This window comes from Limulus polyphemus, unplaced genomic scaffold (genome assembly GCF_000517525.1).
Source record: "Limulus polyphemus unplaced genomic scaffold, Limulus_polyphemus-2.1.2 Scaffold12, whole genome shotgun sequence".
NCBI lineage: Eukaryota > Metazoa > Arthropoda > Merostomata > Xiphosura > Limulidae > Limulus > Limulus polyphemus.
The window spans coordinates 334,188-357,931 of record NW_013665622.1 but is presented as its reverse complement, the minus strand read 5'-3'; the positions used below and the strand labels follow the sequence as shown (position 1 = coordinate 357,931).

The 23,744-nt window shown below is 32.0% G+C and overlaps 1 protein-coding gene across 4 annotated transcripts in view; it reads right to left on the bottom strand.

Annotated features, from left to right (window-relative positions):
- The window catches only part of LOC106478851 (acyl-CoA dehydrogenase family member 9, mitochondrial-like), a 37,111-nt gene extending 15,598 nt beyond the window's left edge, over positions 1 to 21,513 (bottom strand). The window contains exons 1-11 of one of the 4 annotated variants that reach the window (XM_022382543.1): positions 21,366 to 21,513; positions 18,741 to 18,844; positions 17,820 to 18,107; positions 15,611 to 15,704; positions 14,504 to 14,605; positions 12,766 to 12,872; positions 11,941 to 12,041; positions 7,756 to 7,906; positions 7,184 to 7,286; positions 6,930 to 7,003; positions 1,812 to 1,887 (exon numbers count right to left, since the gene is read on the bottom strand). In XM_022382543.1, the coding sequence (XP_022238251.1) occupies positions 1,812 to 1,887; positions 6,930 to 7,003; positions 7,184 to 7,286; positions 7,756 to 7,906; positions 11,941 to 12,041; positions 12,766 to 12,872; positions 14,504 to 14,605; positions 15,611 to 15,704; positions 17,820 to 18,077 (1,066 nt within the window). In that variant the 5' untranslated portion in view covers positions 18,078 to 18,107; positions 18,741 to 18,844; positions 21,366 to 21,513. Of the gene's footprint in view, positions 1 to 1,811; positions 1,888 to 6,929; positions 7,004 to 7,183; positions 7,287 to 7,755; positions 7,907 to 11,940; positions 12,042 to 12,765; positions 12,873 to 14,503; positions 14,606 to 15,610; positions 15,705 to 17,819; positions 18,108 to 18,740; positions 18,845 to 20,641; positions 20,663 to 21,238; positions 21,341 to 21,365 lie in introns of those variants that run through there. The other 3 variants (XM_013939427.2, XM_022382547.1, XM_022382552.1) reach the window with 3 other exon arrangements.
- Between the last annotated feature and the right edge of the window lie 2,231 nt (positions 21,514 to 23,744).

The following is a 23,744-nucleotide window of genomic DNA, read 5'->3' as shown; positions in this document are numbered from 1 at the left end:
CCATCACATACTTGGTGGAAGGGGGTTCAGACCCTTGACCCTCAGATGGCAAGTCAAGCGCTTTATCAATAAAAATTGGGATTGCATGTCACATTATAATGCTCCCATAGTTGAAAGAACAAGAATGTTTGGAAAAAACAAGCATAAAACTACAAAATGGGCCATCTGTGCTTTCTACACCATGGGGGGAGGGGGGATTAATCTTTGGTAAAGTAAGAGTTGTAAGTTTAAACACAAACATGATTGTCCATGATTATATTGAGTATTTGTTATGAATAGTCCATGTGCAAAGTAATTTTCATGTCAAGATTAAAAATACTTTTCCTCCTCTCAAAAATCTCAAATTTCCTTTCTGTAATCCCTAAAACCTCCTAAATGCATTTCAAACGTTTTTTTCCAGTGAAACTTTATATTTCATCTGTTATTTTCTCTACCCTAACTCAAAACAGGATCGGTCAATTTGACAGACCTCGTAACCACCACCAAAAAATATCTAAATAAATATAAATTACCTTTTTTTTCTTTCTAGAATAACTTAAAATTGTAACATGAAACTACATTAGTTCATCCCAAGTAGCTTTAAGCTCGTAACAGTATACATCTATTCATAAATAAATGATATTGTTTTATTTCCATTTGAACTGTGTTTAACTACTATCCATGACATAATAAGTTGTAAACCTCTTGGTGCATGTGCAGCTCCCGTTATGCTATCAAATTACATTATCTATGTGCTGTTCACATGCATGCCTCGTGAAACATATTTTATTATATTATTATTCATTTTACCTAAACTAATCTTACTAACCTCAAAATATCCTATTTTTACACTTTAGATACTTAATAATAATAAATAAAGAATAAATATGAAAAACAAGAAATAAATTACTTACCCAATTTTCTTTTTCTTGCTTTCGATTGTACTTAAGCCTACATATTTTATATTAGTGGTAATAATACATTAAATAATTTTTATTTAATTAAATAATGCACCAAAGAACATAGACTAATAACATGTAAAAAGCAAACAATTTCCCCTAACTCTCAAATTTTTCTCGCTTTCTAATGATACGAAAGAGTCATTACAAATTCATCCAAGCTAGTCATTAACTTTCCTATGGGAATGAAGCTTGTACTCTGAGTGAAATTAACACTTATCTGTTCAGAACACATTACACAACATGTCATTTGATAGATGAAAACCTTGACTTTCTATTGGTTATTGGTAATATATAATTAAATGTAAAAGAGAACTATTAACAAAGCCTGAAAGAGAGAATGTGACAGGTAGGTGTAGCAGAAGGGGTGTGATTTTCTATTTATAGCTCTGTAACCAAACAAAATTGAAGGCTATAAAAATTATGGTTCATTTGAGCAGTGATGATTCTATAGAGAGTAATTTACATTTAATTTCGTACTTTTTCAAGGGGTGGTGAATAAAATAGAGAAAACAAGATGCCTAGAGAAAATATGTTAATGTCACACTACGGCAAGTTCAGGATTGTTTTGAATATTTCCTTATAGAATTAAGAACTTAAAACTTATATACTATTAAACTATGGATTATTAGCTAAGTGTTTATGCCATATTCATTGGTATAACATAAGCAAAAACTAGTTCAATAAAATGAAAGTCACTAAAAACTTTGTCATGCATAGTGACGGATACCTGGGGTGAAAAGGTTAAACTACAATGCTTGATGTGACATTAAACTTTACTTTTATAATTAAATAATTATATCACTTTTGTGTCTTTCTGTACAAACTAATAAGTATTGAAAACTATTTCTGGGTATAAATACAAGGACTTACCAAGTAATTCTTTAAGAAACCCAGCTGCTGAACTACCCATGCTAAACCTTCCACTATTAAGAATATTCATAGCCACCTGCAACACAAATAATCTTTAGAAGAGCTTGGAATACATAAAAAAAAAAAATATCGAACCCTCAACATATATTAGCAAAGTATTTCTAGAGAGATACTTATGGTATTCACATTGACTGACATTACAGATTAATAATTAATTATTATTTCTGATTTCAAGCATACAATATAATAATTTAGTAAGATTAACTACAACAGATCCATAAGACGTAGCACTTTTTTTTTTCACCAGCAATAATTTTCAGAAAAAACTCGTTATCTTTTCATTCTTCTTGAACACTTTGTTAGATTAATGAATTTTATTAAGAGAAAGACAGATGTGGACTTCAGGGAAAGATTTCACTCTCTCTCTTCATCAAACGAACTGTAATGCAAACATATTAACCTATAATATCATTTTGTATGTCTATTCAAAGATACCTGAGGTACTTCATTTGGGACATTTTGAAGTTGTTTATTGTATAAGATGCTAAATAATTGTGATATTAAATAAATTAACTCTATCAAGGAAAGTAATACATAAACATCCTTACTTCTGCATCTAAACTTTTATATTTCTCCTTTACACAGCATGCTTTAGCCTGGTTGTAGCATGCAACATCCTTCCACCAGTAGGAGAGCAACACACTTTCCTATTGCAGCTGGCTACCTTTTTACTGTAAAACCCAATCTTCACTTCAAGATTAGGCAGAAAAGAAGCACCAATAGTGGGGAAGAAGGGTGGGAAATGTGAGCGGAGGTATCTATTGCAAATATATTTTCAATCTAAGAAAATATTAACTTCCTACACACTGACCTAATGGAGGGACCAGTGCAAAGGGTACTTAGATGAGCACCCTTTGGAAAGTGTCCTAAGAATGCCCACAGAGTGTAACTTCTCTTGTTAGAGGAGCACACATGTGGGGAGGTTGCCCCACATCTGAACCAGGTATACTCTTTGCCCATTGTGAAAGTATGTGCTGCTAGGCAGTATTAGATATTTATCTTCTAGTCCACAGTAGGAGGAAGGTCCCCAACGTTTTCACCTCAAAAGAGGAAACAGAAGCAAAAAACGTTCTGTTCAGTCTTGCTAGTCAGGGCAGGTGTGCAGATCCACAGCCAAAAACCAGTGACACGAGAACTCATCATCTGAGCAATGGTAGGAAGGGAAGTGTAACATGGTGATTCCCTGAAATCCAAAACAAGATGGACTTCTTATGGTTTTTTGGTCTGGCTCCTTTCCATAATCAGACCTCCTGGGAACTGACGTCCAGGAGATGGTAGGATGGGGTTCCTCAGCCAACCAGAATATCCCTTGGCTGGTCCAGATTATTTCCAAAACCAGATCTCCTGGGAACTGACCTGTGGGAGGTGATTTCTCTGCCAATAGTACATCTGTTGGCTGGTCAGTTCCTTTCCAACACCAAATCTTCTGGGAAGCAAACTGTGGAAGATAGTAGGATGGGGGGGTTCCCAGACAGAATGGTGAACTGCATTTTGATGGATCCTCTCCAGTATATTAACAGGCAGGTACAGATATTTTTTGTCTGGTCTGTAGTTGGAGGAGGGTTCTGCACCATCTACACCAACAGAACACCGCTGCTCCACTCTTGACTGAGTGGGATTGAGTACATTCAGGAGTAAGCCTCCATGGTCCACTACCTCATCAGCTAGAAAGAGGGGATAAGCCCAGTGGAGAGCCCAAAGGAATGCTACACTGGACACTGTGCAATGGGTGACCACAAGACCCTATTTTGAAAAGCAGGCTGCTCCTGATTTATTCAATCTAAGAAATGGAGAGTAATCCCCTTCTGCTATACTCATGGCAGTTCATGAGCCAGTATGGTCTGGGACGTGTATATTTATGATGCAATATACCATGAGGTGAACCTACTAGCAGTCTTGTGGAACACCCCATCTCAATAGTGGGCATTATAGGCCTTGTTGTTATGGTTATGTTGGCTGGTCCAGCTCCTTTTCTATGTTAGGGTGGTGGTTTCCCAGCCAACAAAATATATCTAGGCTGGTCCAACTCCTGTCCACACCAGATCTCTTGAGAATCAAACTGCAAGAGATGGTATTATACAGATTCCCCAGTTAATTAGTATTTTTTTGAAAGGCCATACAGTGCAGATTTGTTGGCTGGTCCAGTTCCTTTCCAAAACCAGCTCTCCTGGGAACTAATCCTGTACGAGATGGTAGAATGGGGGTTCTCCAGCTGATAAGTATACCTGGACAGACATCATTTGCCACTGAGAAAGATCCAATGTAGAAGAGGAAGGGAAAAGAAAGAAAAGAAAAAAAGAAAGTTACCAACTCACAATTGAAATATGGTGTGTGGTATGGCTACAGGACGAGGAGGTGGAAGGATCAGGAAAGAACACAACAAAAGAGAAATGATAGGAGAGGAAAACACCCAACTGACTGCACAATACCCACCAATAGTAGATATGGAAAAACCATTGTTGAACAGCCAGATAAAAAATTTGGAGACATGAGAAATATTTGAATGGGAAGAAAGGTAATCGTGGTGGAGAAACCAATGCCAAAAAACACCATTTTTTCTGACATACCATGAGGGAATAAGGTCATTCAAAATGTGAAAAAATGGAAGCTACATGTGTGGATAATCTGGACTGCCTTGCAATGGACTGGACAAAAGCCATGCATCAAGCTGGAGTGTGGCGATTGTGGGATGAAACACTGGTGACTGAAGTTGATGGAGGAGAGATTGAAAAAGAGGAAGTGGTAATGGAGGTGCTGACTGGAGGAGGGTAAGGACTGGAAATCACATTTGTGCTGGCCAGTGAGGTTCTATCAGAAGGATACTACATAGAATGCACTGGATGATGGATAAAACCCTGGGAAGGAAATGGATACGAGGGTAGGCATACAGGTAAAGGTTGGTTCAATCATGACTGAAGGCATCTACTGGTAAAGGCAAAGGATGAGGTAATGGGGACCAAAAAGGGGTAATTTGATATTGAGATGGGTGACAAATGTATCCAGACATGAAGTACCCCAAACATCTCATAACCATAGTAAAACTTGGGAATTGATGTGCATTGTTATCTCAACTGAAGTCCAGTGACTTAAGATTTCCTGAGAATCCATACTCTCTCCCCAAGCCATATGAAAAGTATCTGTAAACAGATGCAACTCGGATTTTGGAGGTGGAAGATGAACACCCACTGTGGTGTTGTCTCTGTTAAGTTATCAATGAGCCATGTTTGGAGGGATAGGGCCAAGGATGATAAACAGGCCAATGTGGAAAAAATAAAGATATGAGTATCTTCTGAAAATCCCCATGGGGAATCAGTGAATAGGCTCTGTGAGGAGGTGAATGGAGGAAAAATAACTCATGAGGGTGGTTAGGGTCAATGAAGGTGGGAAAATTGGGTATGGGAGAATCTCACAGAAATATCAGGGTTTGAACACCAATCCTGAATCAATAACTCCAGCTGTTGGAAATTCGCTTGATAGCATGTTAATGCACATTGATCTGAAACTCAAGCGAGATAAAGCATGCTGGTCTCTACACACAAATTGATCAGCATGGACCCTGGTATCTGGAGATGGGAGAAAACAAGGTAATATGAGTGAGGTGCAAAGTGTAGGAGGGAAGGAGAGGAGTCATATAAAACTTAGGATACAGACAAAAGGTAACATACCTGTGACACTATATCCAGGAAGGCTGAGGGTGGCCTGGGAGTGTCCACAGGAGAAACTCAGGACTGCACGACATATGAAGGAGGAGGGAAAAGCCTCTCTAAATCTTTGTCGTCATCTTCAGATTCCACAGGAAAAGGAATGTCATATATGGGTTCTGGAGAAGCTGTTAGCCGCAAGATAGAATCAAATTCCCATCTGACTAAGGCCAAGTCTTCCTTAGCCAAAGGTGTGGAATCCGAAGCTGAGACATGGCAGTTGTTATAGAAGTTTTCACTACTGTGGTCGTAGTGAGTTGAAATTCTTAGTTCATAATCAACTGTGGGAATTTCTGAAGTAGAAAAAAAAAAGTTACTTTCAATCGTTTATTTAACTGGTACTAAATGAACTGAAAGTAACAAATCTACTAATAAAGAGAAAAAAATCGATTAATCAACATGAAAAAGAATGTGCACTAACACTTTAATTAACACAAACAAATTTTTGCAGACGTCTGATCTCCACTGTGCCAAATTGAGAAGTGAAGATTGAGTTCTACTGTAAAGAGGGAGCCAGCTGTAACAGGAGTGTGTCTTGCTCTTCCATTGGTGCATGCTTATTTGCATGCTACAATGCAGCTGAAACCACGTTGAAATGTGGGGTAGGTGGGAGTTTCAAATGCTAGTGGCAATAAAAAAAAATTACACATATAGAGGGCTACACTGAACAAGAAAAGCTATTATGTGAGAAGAGGCAAGATATTGCATCAGAATATAAATTTTTTACTAAAGAAAACTTCCAACATTCATTTAGGAGCTTCTAGAGGTTATTCAAATGAATTCTGAAAAAAAAAGGATTTTTATTCTTGTAGTGAAAATCATCTTGCACTTGTGCTGACTCATTAAAGGCTTTGTAGATTCATAAAAATCTTTAGCAAAAATATTTAATTGAAAAATCTGATTTTTTGTGTAAAACGAACCTTTAATATTTATCTAAAGACTTGCCATATTTTGTGAAGATAACTCAGTAAATTCATATGTAGTTTCACAGTTACATGGTGATTATAAGGTTGGTCAAAATGACTGAGCCATGTTTTATCAGTTAAAATTTTTCTGTTACAATTCATCTGAAGATGGAATGATATCTTTTCAAGAATTACACATCTGTCATTCTCTCACTGAAATTCATTAACCCAATAAGGTGTTCATGAAAAATAAAAAGATGACAAAATTAATTCTGAAAATTGCTGTTAGTAGTAGTTTTATTTAAGACTGATTTTTACTATGGATTTTCAACCAGTAGCTACATGCATAGAAGATTGTATAAAAAGATATGAAAAAAGAATCATGAAAATGAAAAGAAGAAACAAAAGAGATAAAAATATTTATTTGACAGAATAAAACATTATAGACTTACTTTAAAACCATCCCCAACCTTTCCTAACATATTTTCAACAGGAACTGGTGTATTATCAAAATGTACTGAACATGCTGAAAACAAAAAAAAATTCTAATTTGCATACACAATCTGTTTGCAGTATATTGTCTATTATAAAACTATTAATTAAAACAAAAAAAAAGAATCTATCTGATACAACATGCAAGTATGATGAAATATTTGCTGAAACATATAAAATTCATCAAAAACAATATGAAAAAATTGACACTTACTGTTGGAACCTCGAATTCCCATCTTATCCTCAGGCTTACCAGAAGTAATACCACCAAACTTTCTTTCAACAATGAAAGCTGAAATACTCTCAACCTTCTCATGCTGGCAAAATAACAAGGAAAACTATACATGGCAAAATTCAATTTTTCAAGTCTAAATATATTACAATGACATATGTATAATAAATATAATGGTGTATGTATGATAAAAAAACAATCGTAGTTATTTCAATACACACATTTTATGTCATTCTGAAAGATATTCATTGATTTCTGATCGCATTAAATTTTTTTGATCACGAATTTTAACATCAAATCAAGCTGTAAATAACGAATCATAATATATATGATATTTTCACATTTCAACTGTTATTGTATTCTCCAAGGATATTAAGTCAATTATCATTAAAACTGAGAAGTTAATGTAACAATTTCTATCTACATATAGTAATTTTGTGTATCACAAGCTTAATATTTATGTGGAAAACCTTCTTTTGGTAATGTCTTTAAAGCAAGTGTTTTTAATGTACAAAAGTTCCATTGCGTGCATTAAGGAATATATTTATATTAACCCTTTCATTGAGTTGTTCAGTTCGAGCAAAAACTGTGAAGATATCTGCAATCCCACCATTAGAGATCCAGATTTTCTCCCCATTCAAGTAAAAGGTCTTTTCATCTTTGCTTAATGTGGCTTTTGTTTGGATGGATGCAGCATCACTTCCACTAAGAAAAATAGGGAATATTGTGTTAAACTAATGAAACACTTAATCTAATAAAGCATTTAGATTATAATGATCACAGATGTTAGCAATCCATTATTCTTAACTCCTTAAACCTGAGCAGACACTACCAGCAGCTGTCTGAAAATCCTAATTTACTCATTGGATGGTAACAGCATCTAATAACATTTATATCTTTTTGGCTGAAAACTAATCCAAACCATATTATTATCCACAAAATTAAGATAATTGAAGTTTTATAAGGCATGGTGATAATTATCAGGAAGTCATAAAAATAATTCCAGCAGAAATCATAAAATATTATGGGTTTAAAGAGTTAATCATTTTTTACATATACTTTACAACAAAACTAAACACTCTATGTAAAAAATAGTTTAGATAAGAAACACCATGACTTAATATTCTAACATTTGAAGGTGTATTTCAGAACATTGACATTTTAAATAACTAATTATTCAAATTTGATTATAATACAAGATTTGATAATAATTTTCTACTTTTTGTTGATGTTGTCACTCTTAGACAAAAATGTTTTAATTTGGCACTATTTTTAATCAGTCTTTTTTGTTTCAATAATGAATAGTAATCAAAAATAAAAATACAAAGAACAAATTCAATCATAATTTGCAATTTTTATGCCAATGAACTATTAATATAAACAATTATTGCAACACAAAAAATTAATAGTTATTTTCTATTCTCTGTAAAAGTATTGTGGTTCATTTTATAAGATTAACAAAAGTGTGACAGACAGATACCCAAAATGAGAACACGAAGCAATTGACTTTAATCATTTTAATCATTGGGTGATGATATAACAGTTTTATCACAGACAATTACTCTAAATAATAATAAAATTTTACACTTATTTTCTCTTTCAGTTTTTTCTTAATCCCATTTTTACTTTAAAAGCCTTTTTTTCCCCTTATTCTTGAAGAAAAGTAACAATTTATGAATAACGTTTTTGTTTCATAATACAGATATTTAACCCATTAACTGCGGACGACGGATATTTCCGTCATTGAAGTTCTATGACTCAGTTGCGATTCACGGAAATATCCGTCAGTCGTACATATATAACTATAACTCTATGCGAATGACGATAATTACCATTTTATTGTGATTGATGGCAACTCAGTTTTATCTGTGAGTCAGAAAATGGCAACTGAGCTGCTCCTGCCACAGTTAATGGGTTAAGGAACAGATACTTAACCAAAATGAAAACATAGAACATTTAATAGTTATTTCTATCATCACGAAGTTTAATGAATTTCTACTCATTAATGCTAAAGAGTAGATTCAGTCTTGTTATTTATAATCTTCTCTTCAACCCTTCCATTACAGGCTGGGTGGAATCCACCCAGCCCATACCCGGGAAAGTATCTATGAGAGTAATTGCACTGTAATTTTTGAAAATCTATGCGTCTTTACAAAGTTTTGCAGATTATTAGTAAACATTACAAAGATTTCAGACACAAAATCTCTGGTTTTTGAATTATGTTTTCAGATTTTTTTATCAAAGATTTGCTCGTGAATTTTTCTTTCAGAATGTTGACTGTCCAACATAAAAAATAATTTTGATTTTAATATTAAAAATACTTTCCTTTATCTGAAATCTGTCAAGTTTGATTTGCATAATCTCTATATCCTTCTAGATAATCATCAAACGTTTTTTAAAATAAAACTTTATATTTAATCTGTTATTTTATCAATATAACTCTTCATGGTGTTGATCGATTTGACTGACCCTGTAACCATCATAAATATTAGAAAATAAATCTAAATTACCTTTTTTTGTTCTAGAATAACTGCAACTTGTAATAGGATACCACAAATGTTTATTCTAAATAGCTTAAATCTTTTAACAGTATAAATCTATTTATATTTAATCTTTTTTTTTTATTGACCTTTGAATCGTGTCTGACTAAAAATACCCTGATAGAAGTTGAAAATTACATGGCATACGTGCATTGACGTGATTTTATCGAACAGAATAATTCTGGAACTTCTGGCGCGTATACTCCATGAATGTTTTTTTATCATTTTTCTTTCATTATCTTACCCAAAAACTTTCTATTTTTATGATTTTAGTTACTTTTATGGTAATAAACAGTTAAAACAAAAGAAAAACAGAAAACCTCATAATGAAATATCAAACATTTTTAGTTGAAGTAAAACTTTACACTTTATTTGTTATTTTTTGCACTGTAACGTTATACTTATTTCTACAGTTTGTAGGTAAGTAATCAAAGTATTACAAAAATAAAGGTTACAGAATAAAATGTATGGTAATGTTTGTAGTGATTACAAAATTTCAAAGTACTTATGGTCAGAGTCTACACCCTCACCTTTTCACACTTATTTTCTGTAGTTATTTTATTGCTAGTAAATGAGTTAGAAATTAAAAGAAACAAAAGGAATAGTACTCTGTTCCTTTGAGTTCAGACAGTAAAGTTCCAAGTAAATCTCCTGAGAGTTTCTTCTAATCTTTTTTACGCCTATATCCTATTGTTATTCTACTGTTAGCAGCTGAAATAGAAACCTGCTGAATATTAAGCAATGTATCATTGTTCCTGTTTAGGAAGTCAAGTCTTTAGTTTTGTATAATTTGTTTATATTCAACCTCAATGTAAATGAATAGAAAAATAACACAAGTTCTTACTTTGTAAAATACAGTAAACATATATATAACCAATGTTTTCAAATAAATACTTAAATGTCATTTATTCTTCTTCAAACATAAAACAGTAAATATAAATATTTAGAAAACAATGATCTCTACTACTTTCCAGGCTACAAAGTCCTTGTTTGCACTTGTGAGCCATACTTGCTAAGCATCGTCTAAATTCACATGTGGAGATGGAAAAATAATAATTTTTGTAGACTTTATATAAGCATTTTGGAATACAAAAAAATTATAAATTATTATACCAATACTCCAAAAATCCACTGTAATTTATCAGGCTTCCTAACTAAATTGTATTTGAAATATAATTTCTATTCACAAAATAGCCTTGATAGAAATACTTCAAACTTTTCAATGATATAAGAGTATTTCTCTCGTAAATAACTTAGGAAGACTGACAGAATTATGTAGATTAAATATATAGCTTTCAATTGATTATAAAGTTATTGGTATGTAAAAGTAAACATAGATAAATAAGTCTTCTCAAATGATGAAGTTGTGGGCGAAGGTAATATGGTGGGTTTGCAAAATATCATGATATCGCAGCAAATAGAAAAGGTAGGAGGTTCTTATTTTATATTCTAGCTTACCAATATCAAACATCTGAGTTTCTATTTCATACAAAACTATAGACGTTGTATTGTGGGCATCATAAAATGTGATTTGACCAAACCCAGAAGGCTACATGTCACATGACACACAAAAATTGATATTTAGCCTTTTTTTAAATATTTAGTTTAAAATTAAGAAACTAACTAATTTATAACACTAAAATTTGAATTAAAATCTACAATTTCATACCAAACTTATACGTTTATAAAATAATAGCCAAATAAAATGTTGAATGTCAATCTACAAATGTGATGACATGCTGTCTGACCCCTACCTGTCTTGATAGGGTTAAATACTTTATAGATTTATTAAACCAAAAGTTTACATCACTCATAGTAGTTATATATATCCTATTTTACATATTGGTTATGTGACAAAATTGGATTTTTATGAAAAGACTCAAAATGGGCAAATCATATTGTTTTGTATGCAAATAGGATTGCACAGAACTCAAAATACACATTCCTGGGTTGTTTTATCTTTGACCTAATAAAATCCTTAAAAAGGTCTGAATCAAAAAATGAAAAAGACACCTGGGTGTATTGGACCAATGTATAACTCCACCAAGTTTTAAGTTAATCTGATGAGAAATGAAGGAATGGTGGTCAAATGAAAAGTATTTGGAAGAAATAAGAAAGAAGAAGAAACATTAGAAAAACAGTATATTATATAACTTTTGAATAAGTTTGTAATGGTGAATTTCACAAATCTGTTCTCACCTTCCTGGTTCAGTTAAACAAAATGCTGCTATGTGTTCTCCTGTGGCAAGTTTTGGTAGATACTTGGCCTTCTGTTCCTCATTACCAGAAATCAGGATACCCTACTCAAGAAACATCCAGAAATGTAATCATACACTGAATTTTTAGTTACTCAGAAAAAACAAAATTAGCTCACAAAAGTTACAAAACCAACCCCAAACAAAATTATCATTTATACCAATGCTACAAAGAATGATTAATGATGTACAATTATCAAGAAATAAAGAAAAAATATATAAATCCTTATTTTGATTTCCAAAAATAGGAAAACTGCACATTTTAATGCTCAGCTCAATGGTTGAAATATGAATAGCTAAAAACAGCAAAGGTAGCCAACAATCTCATAAATCACTTTTACTGTGAGCAATAACAGAACTTACAAGTCATAAAATTAGCAATTTTACAATCCAGGAGAAAAATATTAAGTGTCTAAGTTTTATGGTTCAGTCAAGTTACAGTTTCTTAAGGGCAAAGCTGAGGATAGATTAGCATATGAACAATCAGATAAGTTCTGATAAAGGTTCCGATTGAATTTCCTCTATATGATTCACTACAATAAGCATTACGGTAGCTACTAATAATAACTTTTCTCATTTCCTATAAACCTATTATTACAGAAGGCTCAAACATATTCCATAAATTTCAAGAATATTTATGACATATATATAGAAAAAATTACCATTATTCAAATTACTGTATTAAAAAATTACTCAACCAATAATGATTTATTTCACAGTTAATCTTATTCATTGTAGCCTCTAATGCAACTATTTTTGTTCTTCTTACCTTTAATCCTATAGACTGGTGTGCTGCAAGAGTAACAGCAATTGCTCCATCCAAACTTGTAATTTCTGCTAATCTGGCAAATTCTGTAGCATTCAAACCAAGTCCCCCTATAAATACAGAAGTTATCATTTTCATAAACTAAAAATGTATTTCCAAACATACTTTCCTCCACTGACACTAATAGCTATTTCTCGATCTTCATCTTTGCCATTTAACGTTGTGTTCGCTTGCTCCAGTCTTTATATACCCCGCTCGACTGCTCTTGGCAATATCTAATTTGCAAAACTTTATGCTGGGCCTCACACGCCCTCTATGCAGGTACAGTATATAAGCACTGTATGCAGACAATAAAATAACTTTTTCTAGACTTACCACATTCCGGTCAATAACACAGGCTCTTAGTGGGGAGGACATTTTCAGTTTAGGAAAATGATAACTTCCTAAACATACATACCTCCACTGACACTAATAGCTGGAATCCCACATTGTGAAGGCAGATGGGCCAGTGAGGACAGAGAACAAACAGAAAGCATCTGCAGAAAACAAATATATACCACAAGAAGTGGTATCAAAGTGGGGAACACTGCACTACATCCAGAACAGGTATGCTCTTCAACCAGAACTACAGAAAATTGAAAAGGGTGGAATATAATACAAGTTTGATGGTCCAGTCCCAACCAAATAGCCGAGGTTCCACAACTCGGGTTGGATTTAAGGGGTCATGGTACCCATATCCCACGTTGGTGGCCAGGGCAGTTGGACTACAGATATATTTGTAATAGGATACCTACCAGTAACCAAAGAATGATGCGTTTCAAACCACCAAATTTGTGAAAGAAAGAAAGAAACCACCAAATTTGTGAAAGAAAGAAAGAAACACCAAAGTGGACAGTACTTTTGATCAACCTGAAGAAGTCCAAAAGGCAACATCCCAGGTCTGGATTGACGGGATCATATGCCATACTCAACCAAAGTCCAGAACTCATCCAGTCTGGATTTACAAACAGTTGTCTTTACTCCCCAAGGAGAATTTCGCTTACCCACAGAATTAAGGAGAGGATGTGGAATACTGTCCCACCAAAGATGAGACCGCGTCATGTTCAGATTTACGAGGAGATAGTGGACCCCCTGCATGAACATGACGTGGTTACAATTAAACAGTGCACTGCATAGATTTATATTTGTTAAGAAAAATATCACAAATTAATAAATACTTTTTAATTACTTGCATGTGCTTTGTTTTTGTAGCTTGTGTATGAGTGAGTTACCTCAACTTATAGAAACAACTTATTTTCAAGCACAAATTTGAAGTTACTCACTTCAGAGTTGTTTACATATGAATATACATTAAAAATGTAACACTAAATGCACTTGCTTTCCTAATAAACAATTTTAATTACCATTATATTAAAGGCTTAGTGTATTTCTTTGTATATTTAACAAGAAAATTGAATAGTTTGGGATTAATTACAAAAACATTACAAAACTCATGAACAGACTTAAATAAGAATATTGTTTTGAGTAAATAAACAGCACAAACTTGTACAGAACAGAAACTGAAATAATAATTTTACAAATAATTGAAGAAAAATTTAGTAGCTAAAAATTCTGTCTGCTACCAAACACATTCTTCATGAAAACCAATATAGCTCTTTACCTTATTTTTCTACTTATCTACATTTATAACCTATGATTTTTCAATTCTTAAGCTAACATCCTTATTTTCTAACATACTCACCATACTCTACAGGTATTTGCTGCCCAAATAGACCCAAGTCTTTTAAACCCTGTAATGTTTCTTCTGGGATTACAGCTTCATTGTCAATTTTTTTGGAGTCAACTGAAAAATAAAAAATGTCCTGTATCCACCAATTAAAAGAAAACTAAAAAATAATGACCCAAAGATTTGGTGTTTCCTAAGAAAATTTACTGTGGAATAGATATGACTAGTTTTGTTCTTTATGCAAACTGCTACAGTTTAAAAGTGTAAAAAATAAATCACCTCTTAAACTTTGTACAGATAAATTGCTTTGAAGATTCACTGTCAAAATGCTTTTCATATTAAAAAGAAACAATCTTTTGTAACTTTGAAAAGGTCTTATCCTAAAAACCTGACTTGTAAAATATTTAAATAAAACTGATAATGAGAATTAATTTAATTAATTTGGTTTGCACCACAACAGTTGTTATTCATGGAAATTGATGACACACACACACACACACATATATATATATATATATATATATAGTTGTTAGACCACTGATATAACTGTTATATCCTATTTGGTCTGATGAAAGCCCTCATTGGTACTGGATATGGCAGATGTAGTATCATTGACATATTACAGCATATTCTCTTTTGCCTTCATTCATGAGTTCTTAGAATTCAATGCCAAAATACTTTTGGTATTGAAACTAAAACAATAATTTCTAGCTTCAAATGGTTAAATGGGTCAATACTTTAATACAAGAACAATATTTACTTAATAAAAATTTGAATGATGCCTTTGCATAAAGCAGTATTTTCATAACCATGAAATCTTTAAGATTCACTCTAACTATATTTTATAACATTCTCCTTGGCTTTTATCCATGGGTTCTTAGAATTCTTAAATATTTAGTTCCAGAACAAATATTTATTTGTTTATATTTTAGAATAAACCTTTATACATTTCTAAAAAGATGAATTTTGTAGTGATTTCCTTACTATTATTTATCAGAACAAATAAATATGAAAATAAGGATTCTAAAGCCATTCTTATTTAAATGACTTTATTTCAAAGTCTTATTATCTGATTTTTCCAGCATCCTTTATGCTTACTCTTGATTTGAAAAATTGTGTTACCTTTTTCTTTGAAGTATCTTTCCACCACTTCTACCATTCCATTTAGATCTGTAAGTTCTTCCTTGTTTAATACTTCTGGATAAGCTAGAATTTCCTAGAGTAAAAATATCAGAATTTTTGTAAGTTACAAGAAAATAATTCTCACATGATTAACCCTTTCCAGGCCAGTGAGCATATTTCAGGTTTCAAGTGCTTATCTATATATTAAAAATAAATTTTATGATTTTGTACCATTTACTTAATTTACATTTCTGTTTCAAGCAGTCTTCCTTGTTTATAATATACAGAATTTTTATGCCCATCCCAAAGCATAGTTTTATTTTTGGTAAGAAAATATCATCCATTGAGAATTATATTCTCAAAGTTTCATTTCTCACATGATTTTCGTTTTCTAAATTTGATTAGTAAACCCTCTCAAAGGCTTAGGCCATATAATTGCCAACAGATTGTAGAAGCTTTTATAAGGCAGTGGCAGCTGTATTGCCATCCGCCCCAACAAGTTTGTATTAATAAAAGAAAGAGAAAATAATGCCAATTATGTTTTATTCTAATTGAATTTGCAAAAATTCACTTAATCAATTGAAAACAATTTTCCAACTACTAATGAAACTCAGCATTCAAAATAGCTAAGGCAAAGTTTAGATACCAATGTAAAGAGCTGATTATAAACTACTCAATGAAGAGTGAAAGAAGTGGTGTGAGGTGTAATTTAAGGTTTCATGGGAAAGTTACAAGACCTAGTTCATGCAAAGTGGAAACATGGCACTTAGTGGGAAGTTTATAAGATTTAGTAACAAACCACAATCCAAGAATTTCACCTTTGCAGCTTCTTCAGGATTAGTACATACATACATACATAGTTGTATGTATAAACCCTGATGAAGCTACAAAGGCAAAAAATTGGTCAAAATAAAAAAGTCCTTTTATAATTATCTGGAGTATGAAGGTTATTTTTTAACCTTTTTATCAAAATGTGTAAATCAATCCAGTATGTACTACAAATTTTGAAAGACAAAAATTTCTTAAGTTTGGTGTGTTCAAACATAGCATACAAATAAAAGAAAACTTAATTCATAGAAAACAATGTATATTCATCAGATATAAACTGATTTCAACCAAGCAAAAATACTATTATCTAGCCTATTGATCCTCTGAATAATCCTGTAACTTGAATAAGATCATCTGTTACCCTTTTATTTTTCAAGAGAAAATAACTTAGGAGATCTTAACCTATCATTACAAAATAACCCTTCCATTCTTGTAATCATCCTATTAACCCTCCTCTAAACCCTTTCCAACAGGTTAATATTCTTTCTTTGGCAAAGAAAGCAAAACTGTAAACAGTAATCCAAGTAAATCCTAATAAACAACAACTACTACCAGAAACCTACTGTTCTTACTATACAACTAATATTAGAACCACTGTCATTATATTTCTCTAGGAAACAAAAAGTTATAGCAGAATGTATGTGTAGCTCTACACAGAGCAAGATGTTATTGTAACCTTATTTCATAAGACAATATTGTGCTATATGTAATTTTTTTGGTAGCTGTTTTTTTTTACAATGTAATGACAAATTAAGATATTTGCATTTCTTTAGAATTGAGAAAAACTAGCAGGTATAAATTTTGACTAACCCATTACACCAGCATTTCCCAAACTTTTTTGGCCACGGAACACTTTTCAGCTGAGTAAAAGCTTACGGAACACTAGACACGTGAAATATGGGTGTACAGGGTATGTTACGCATGCAGCGCCCTCTAGATTTGTATATTATTCATTTATTTATTTGATCAAATTACATATTAATGAATTTTTACATTTTTATGCTTATAATATATTTTAGGTACAAACCCCTCCACGAAGATATTATGTAGAATAGATGTGGCATCTTCTGTAATTCTTCTTTAATGTGAAATCCGTATTATCTAATTCTAATACCTAGGAAAATATTTCATAATAAGTTATGATTGTACAAAGAGTGTTAAATATTTTATTAAAATTTAAAATCATGATTTTCTCATGGAGCACCTATCAATGTCAGACAGAACATCAGTGTTCCTCAGAACATAGTTTGGGAAACACTGCATTAAACAACAGTTCTTTGATAAGAAATAATTATTAGTTACTAATTATAATGTGGCAAAAATCACTTCTAACTGAATGATAAAATATTTAATCACTCCTCAAACAATTTGCAATTCTTACCTTATCAAAGATCCCTAAAAACAAGTTTTTTGCAAAAGGTGGTCTTTTAATCTTGGGTATTTGTTGTGACTTCAGTGCTTCTCGTCTATCTTCACCTTTGAGTTGTTCAGAGACTTGACTGCTATCAGCAAGACACCTTAATGTCTGTAGCCACCCATAATTTTCAGGACTAACACATCTGACAACTTTGGAAAAAGATAATCCAAATGGGGCTAATCGTGACAAAAATGATGAATATGCTGCTCTATGTAGTGCCATTGCAAAGAAATTTACTTGCTGCTTAATGTCCTAAAAAATGAAATTGTATCAGAATAGACAAGCTTCAATTTGATAGAATAAATGATATATTTAATTTTATAAAAACATTAAACTTTTAAAGGATGAGTTTTATACATAATCCACTATTATTAGTCATAATTAGATTTTAAGAAATAGCATAAAATTGAGCAAAAGAACATTACATATAGGTCATCTCTAGAAGAACCACAAAAAACCTACCAACAAGTATATCTATAAAAAATATAATTCAAACCTTCATCACACACAACATAAAGAAAACCATTAAAAAAAAGTTGGCAACTTGTAGCATCCTTGCATGTAAAAGAGCACCTGAAGCTTTGCAGAATTCTTGAAATTTTTAACATATTTATAGCCAAAATGATTCCAAACCAATAATTATAGGCTTACATTACAAGTTTTATATAATGCACTGTGCTAGGTATCTAACAATAACTGAATGTAAGTTAGTCATCTAATCACCTTGTAAATTATTATTAAAAAAGGTAAGTTTGGAATTTTAATTTATGATTTATGACAGAATTACCTCTGCCTAAGAACAAGTCTCAGTATTAAGAATGTGTAAAATGAGATTTAATACTGAGAAGTTATTTCCTGGAGCAGAGAGACTTAAAATCAGCTTACTTTTCATGTGAAAGGAGCAGAGTCAAGTATTGGTGTGTCAGGTGCTAATGGCTTTGATAATTTGTTTGAAATAGCTGATCTGGGACCATGACCTTAGTTTCAATCTATAGTAAATGTAGATTATCAGATATAATAAATATTAAAGAAACTGGATGGGACCAAATTCAATCATAACAATAACTGAGGTACTAACAGATAAAGATTTAGTTTTTAAGTGTGAATTTTTTTACAGAACCATAAAGCTCTTTACTAAATTTACATTTGTTGTGAAAAAACAACAACAAATAATTCTTGGTTCTAATTATAAAAATTCTGAACTTAAGAGAAAGGAGGGTTTTATAACCTTATTATTAACACTGGTGAAGTTTTGCTCATTCAAAGTGTTTAGTACAGCTTTGGTAGCAGCCAAATCATAACACTTCATTGAAAACACTTGACCATTTGGTTCTTCAAAGCTGTCCTTTTAAATCCACACTTGAGAAAAGTAAAAATTTCAACACACTCTCTAATTTTCACTAAGTCATTGGTTTCAAACTTCTGTAAAGTGCTAGCTAATAGAAACTCATTCCATAAGTCAATCATATTGTGAGCTAAATAAATAAAACTTAACTGTAGCCAAGCCTATCTTTTGGTGGGGTAGGGCACACTTTCAGCTAATACATTTTTATTTTTCTGTTAGTATATTCAGCCTTTGAAAAGGGTTGCCTTCAGGAGTGTGAAATAAAAATTAAGGAAAGCATTGATAAGGACTTGCTTTGAGTTGTTTCTTTTTCTTAATAATTAGTAGATGAAAGCCTAGGTTAACCAGGAAGTCTCATTTTTTCTTTCACCCTTCTGAATACAGCACAAAGAAATTGCAGGCCCTTATCATACTGATCTGCAAAATAATATTGTAAATCTAAATAAAATCACCTCTTATCCTACTTTTCTCAAGAGCAAATATATTAAGATATCTTAACTTACTTCTGAAAGATAGCATTACATACCTAAAATCAGCTTAGAATTAGTAACCGTCTTCTGAACCATTTCCACTAAACCTGATATTATTTCTTAGGTAAGTAAAACTGCAGAGTACTCCAAGTGAGGCCTAACTAGTGATTTGTAAGTTGTACAGAGATAATTACCTCTTTTGACTTGCTATCAATGTCTATAAATCCAACCTAAAATTTTATTAATTTTACTATTAGCAACAGATCATTGCGTTGATGGTTTGAGTGACTTTGCCATCACTATGTCAAAATCATAAGTCACTTTTTAGGAGGTAATGTTAGTACTTAACTAACAAATATATCTAAAGCTAATACTACTTTACTATAATTAAACATTAAATGTTTCACTAATCTCAGATACATTAAGAGATTTTTTAGTTTATATGAAAAGAAGAATGTAATGACTCATTGCCATTTACTGCTTGTGAGAAACATCAAATTTGTGGAAAATTTAAGTTAAGCATTAATTCCAAAATGATTTGAAACAAATCACTTCATAAAATTGTAGTAGGTCTTTCTCACATTTAGATTTTAAGTTTTTGATCAAGAACAAAGAATGAAACTAACAAAAAAAAATTAAACAAAGGCCCATAGTCTGAATTTTGAGCTAGCAGTTAGAATACTGATACTAATAATTTAATATAGTACTAGGGAGATAACCCATGCTTTGTGTATGAAACATTTGTACGAAGTATACGAGGTATTTTGTATTTAAATGCATTCTGTTTATGAAATGTAAAAGTGTTGCTGTGTATTTTAAGTGATTACAATAGTTATTTGACCTACTGAGACTACTCATTTAAGAAGTTAGGGACATAGAGTTTGAATGAAGCTGATGTCCATGCATGGTATCTCATGACTGTAAGGTTAGACAAGTGGGTTAAACCTATTCCACAAAGACATGATACTCACCAAATACCTCTAGTACAAAGGACACTTTGAGTTGAATAGTATGATCAAAAATGACAAACTGATCAACTTATCTAGTAAGAGATATCAGATCTAACACTATTTTCAAAACCTGGGTGTCAGAGGCGAGTACTGAAACTCAACAGGGTGACAGTACCAGTACTCTAAGTGTCTATGAGGGTTCTGAGGGATGACAAATCCATTCTTCAAATACTTTTCCTTTGCAATGCATAGTGCTATCTACACCAAACCCTTCCTTATCTATATGGTGTTGTCGTCCATACTTCCCTACTCTTAATTTTATTTTTGTATAGTTTAAGTAAGTTTAAATTAAAAAGCTTTCAGAGCATGCATAAACTTACTCTCTTAATCATATAGATTAGTATTAATATATAATAATAGTACATGCAATGGGTAAGATTTCTGTACATAGTTTAACTTCAACAAATTCAAGTAAACTGTGTCACTGTCTTATGCACAAAATTCAAAATTTACATTAATATAATCAAATATTACTAACTATTAATATTACTATGATACTAATAATTAGTCAGAATGTGAGGCTCTAGAACTAATTCTTTACCCAATTCTACAACTTACCTGATAGTGATATTGATATTGTGATATTCAGTGATACTGATAAAATTGATAACACTTTTAACAAAAGTAAATCTAGTATAATATGAGATTTTGGCTACACTAAAGTAAAGGCATTTATTGAATTTACCTTTGTGCTTTACTTGCCACTCCTACTTGAAAGTTTTTCTTTTTCTTTTTTTTGATCACTTGATCATCAACCAAACACATAGATAATAATATTAGTATCTAATCTATACCAGCTGAATAATACCACAAACATTTACTATCTCTATGCCCTCAACTAATAACGTAGCCCTCTGGAACTTTTAGTAGTTTCTAAAATTTATTAAGTGAAAAAAAAAAAAAAAACATTAACAAATAAAATCACTTACTATTTATTGTTATGGTGTGAACGCTTTTACGAAGCTGGCGAAGCATAATTATAATTAAATATACTTGTCATAAGTTATTAGTATCAAGCTTATTAGTTTTTAATGCTGCATGTTTTATCTAGTCCTTTAAAGATTTTCAAGAATTAAAGGAGTTTACAAGAATAGTTTTCCAACATGCTGTAATTATACACTCATCTAATTCTAGAAAATCCATAAAACTTTAGTAAGAGACTAAATAAAGAATGCAGTATTAAAAATATAATAGGCCAGAAGTGTAATTAATTATAATAATGTCTCGACTGTTTAGAAAAGATGTTCACACCATAAAAAATTGTTGTTGTAACAAACAGTTTTGTGAATAATGTTTCCACAACTACTTAGCTTTTTGTGTCCCATCCCTGTTGATGAGCTCTAGACTGAGTGAAACGCGTTGCCAGCAAAAGATATAACTTATTATTTAGGTTAAAACTAATATTCATGTATAGTATTCATTTCTGAAAATGGAATGCTAAATGGGTTTAATACATGATTTGTAAAAATTTTAAATTATTATTAAATATCTGTTTTCTCATAACTACGTTGATTATGATGTTACGGATTTCTTATATTTTCATCAAAGATAAAATTGAAAACATATTAGATATACTATTTGTTTCTTTTTCAAAGTTCACTCAAGCTAATTCAATTACTTTAGAACCACGCTTTGGCGGAATAAATTATTTTTCTTGTCTCCATTTCTACTGTTAGACTTACTCTAACATATTAAACGTTAGGCCTATCACTTCTACGATAGTTAATTTTTACTTTTGTAATTTTACTTTCTCCTGCTACTATCTGTATACTATTGTGTGTCTGCTGTGATGTGTCTGCTTCTGTCTCACGCTATTTATTATCTTTATCACCTAATCGTCTGTTCTCAACGTCAATGTATTGCACGCGACGTTCAATAGTCTCAACATCAATAAATTATTAACAAAACCTCCTACAATCATCTGATTTTAATTCTTATTATAACAAACTAAACAATAATAAAATACTCATTCCTAAAAACAAATCAATCAATAACATCTAATCTAAACAGTCTTTTATATCATGACAAGGGCATAGGGCGTTACCTCGAAATATCATCTGAATTATCATTGCTGTCTACATTTTTGCACAAAGTGTAACATAATATCTATGGACAGAACAGGTGTGACCTCAATAAAATGAGAATGGAACAAAAGCAGTAAGAACGAAGTCAATATAAAGGCTTTCTTGATTACATGTTATGTGAAAAGTATACATACTCAGAATATCTGATAACATTATAATAATACGATATTAATATCAGAAGGTAGAAAATTCACGGAATATTATATAACACAATTCTCTTCCAACTTTAGTATGCTTCAGTTGTCTAAATTACGGTTATATGTTTATAAATAAAGCCAAGAAGATCAGCATCGAATTTTTATATTACCAATTTGGAGTGTCAAAGCTGACACCACGAACATTCAAGGAATAAGAGCTTATAGTTAAATAATAGAAAAATTAACCATTTAAACATTTCTATTAACTGTTAACGAGATGACTGGTTGTTTGCAACAATTAGTACTTTGGAAAATGTTTGTTAGTGTGCCCCATCATTAGCTCTGCTGTAAGACTGAAGGCTTATAATGCTAAAAACTGTGTCTGGATCCCCGTACTAAGCACAGCATAAATAGTCAATTGTGTAGCTTTGCTCTTAACCACAGACAAACGAAATCCTCTTAATGAACACGATAAATCCAACACTCTCTTTTAATGTTACACTTTTCAGTTGTTTCGTCAAATATCTTGATAAGACTGCTATCAGTGTCTGAATAATAATAATAATAACAAAGTAATGGCATTTATGAAGTCCTCTTAACTGATCTTTAAGTAACCTAGATTAATGGACGTGCTCCAATGAAGTAATATCAAGTTGGCGCACCAATGGAAAGAGGCCATTGACATTGCTGGTCCTTTGCCTCAAACTCGTTCTGGAAACAGGTACATTTGTGTGGTGATGGATTATTTCACCAAGTGGCTACAACTGTAGCTTCAGCTATTATTGATTTCTTCTTCAGGTTTGGTATGCCATACGAACTGCATTCAGATCAAGGCCGTAACTT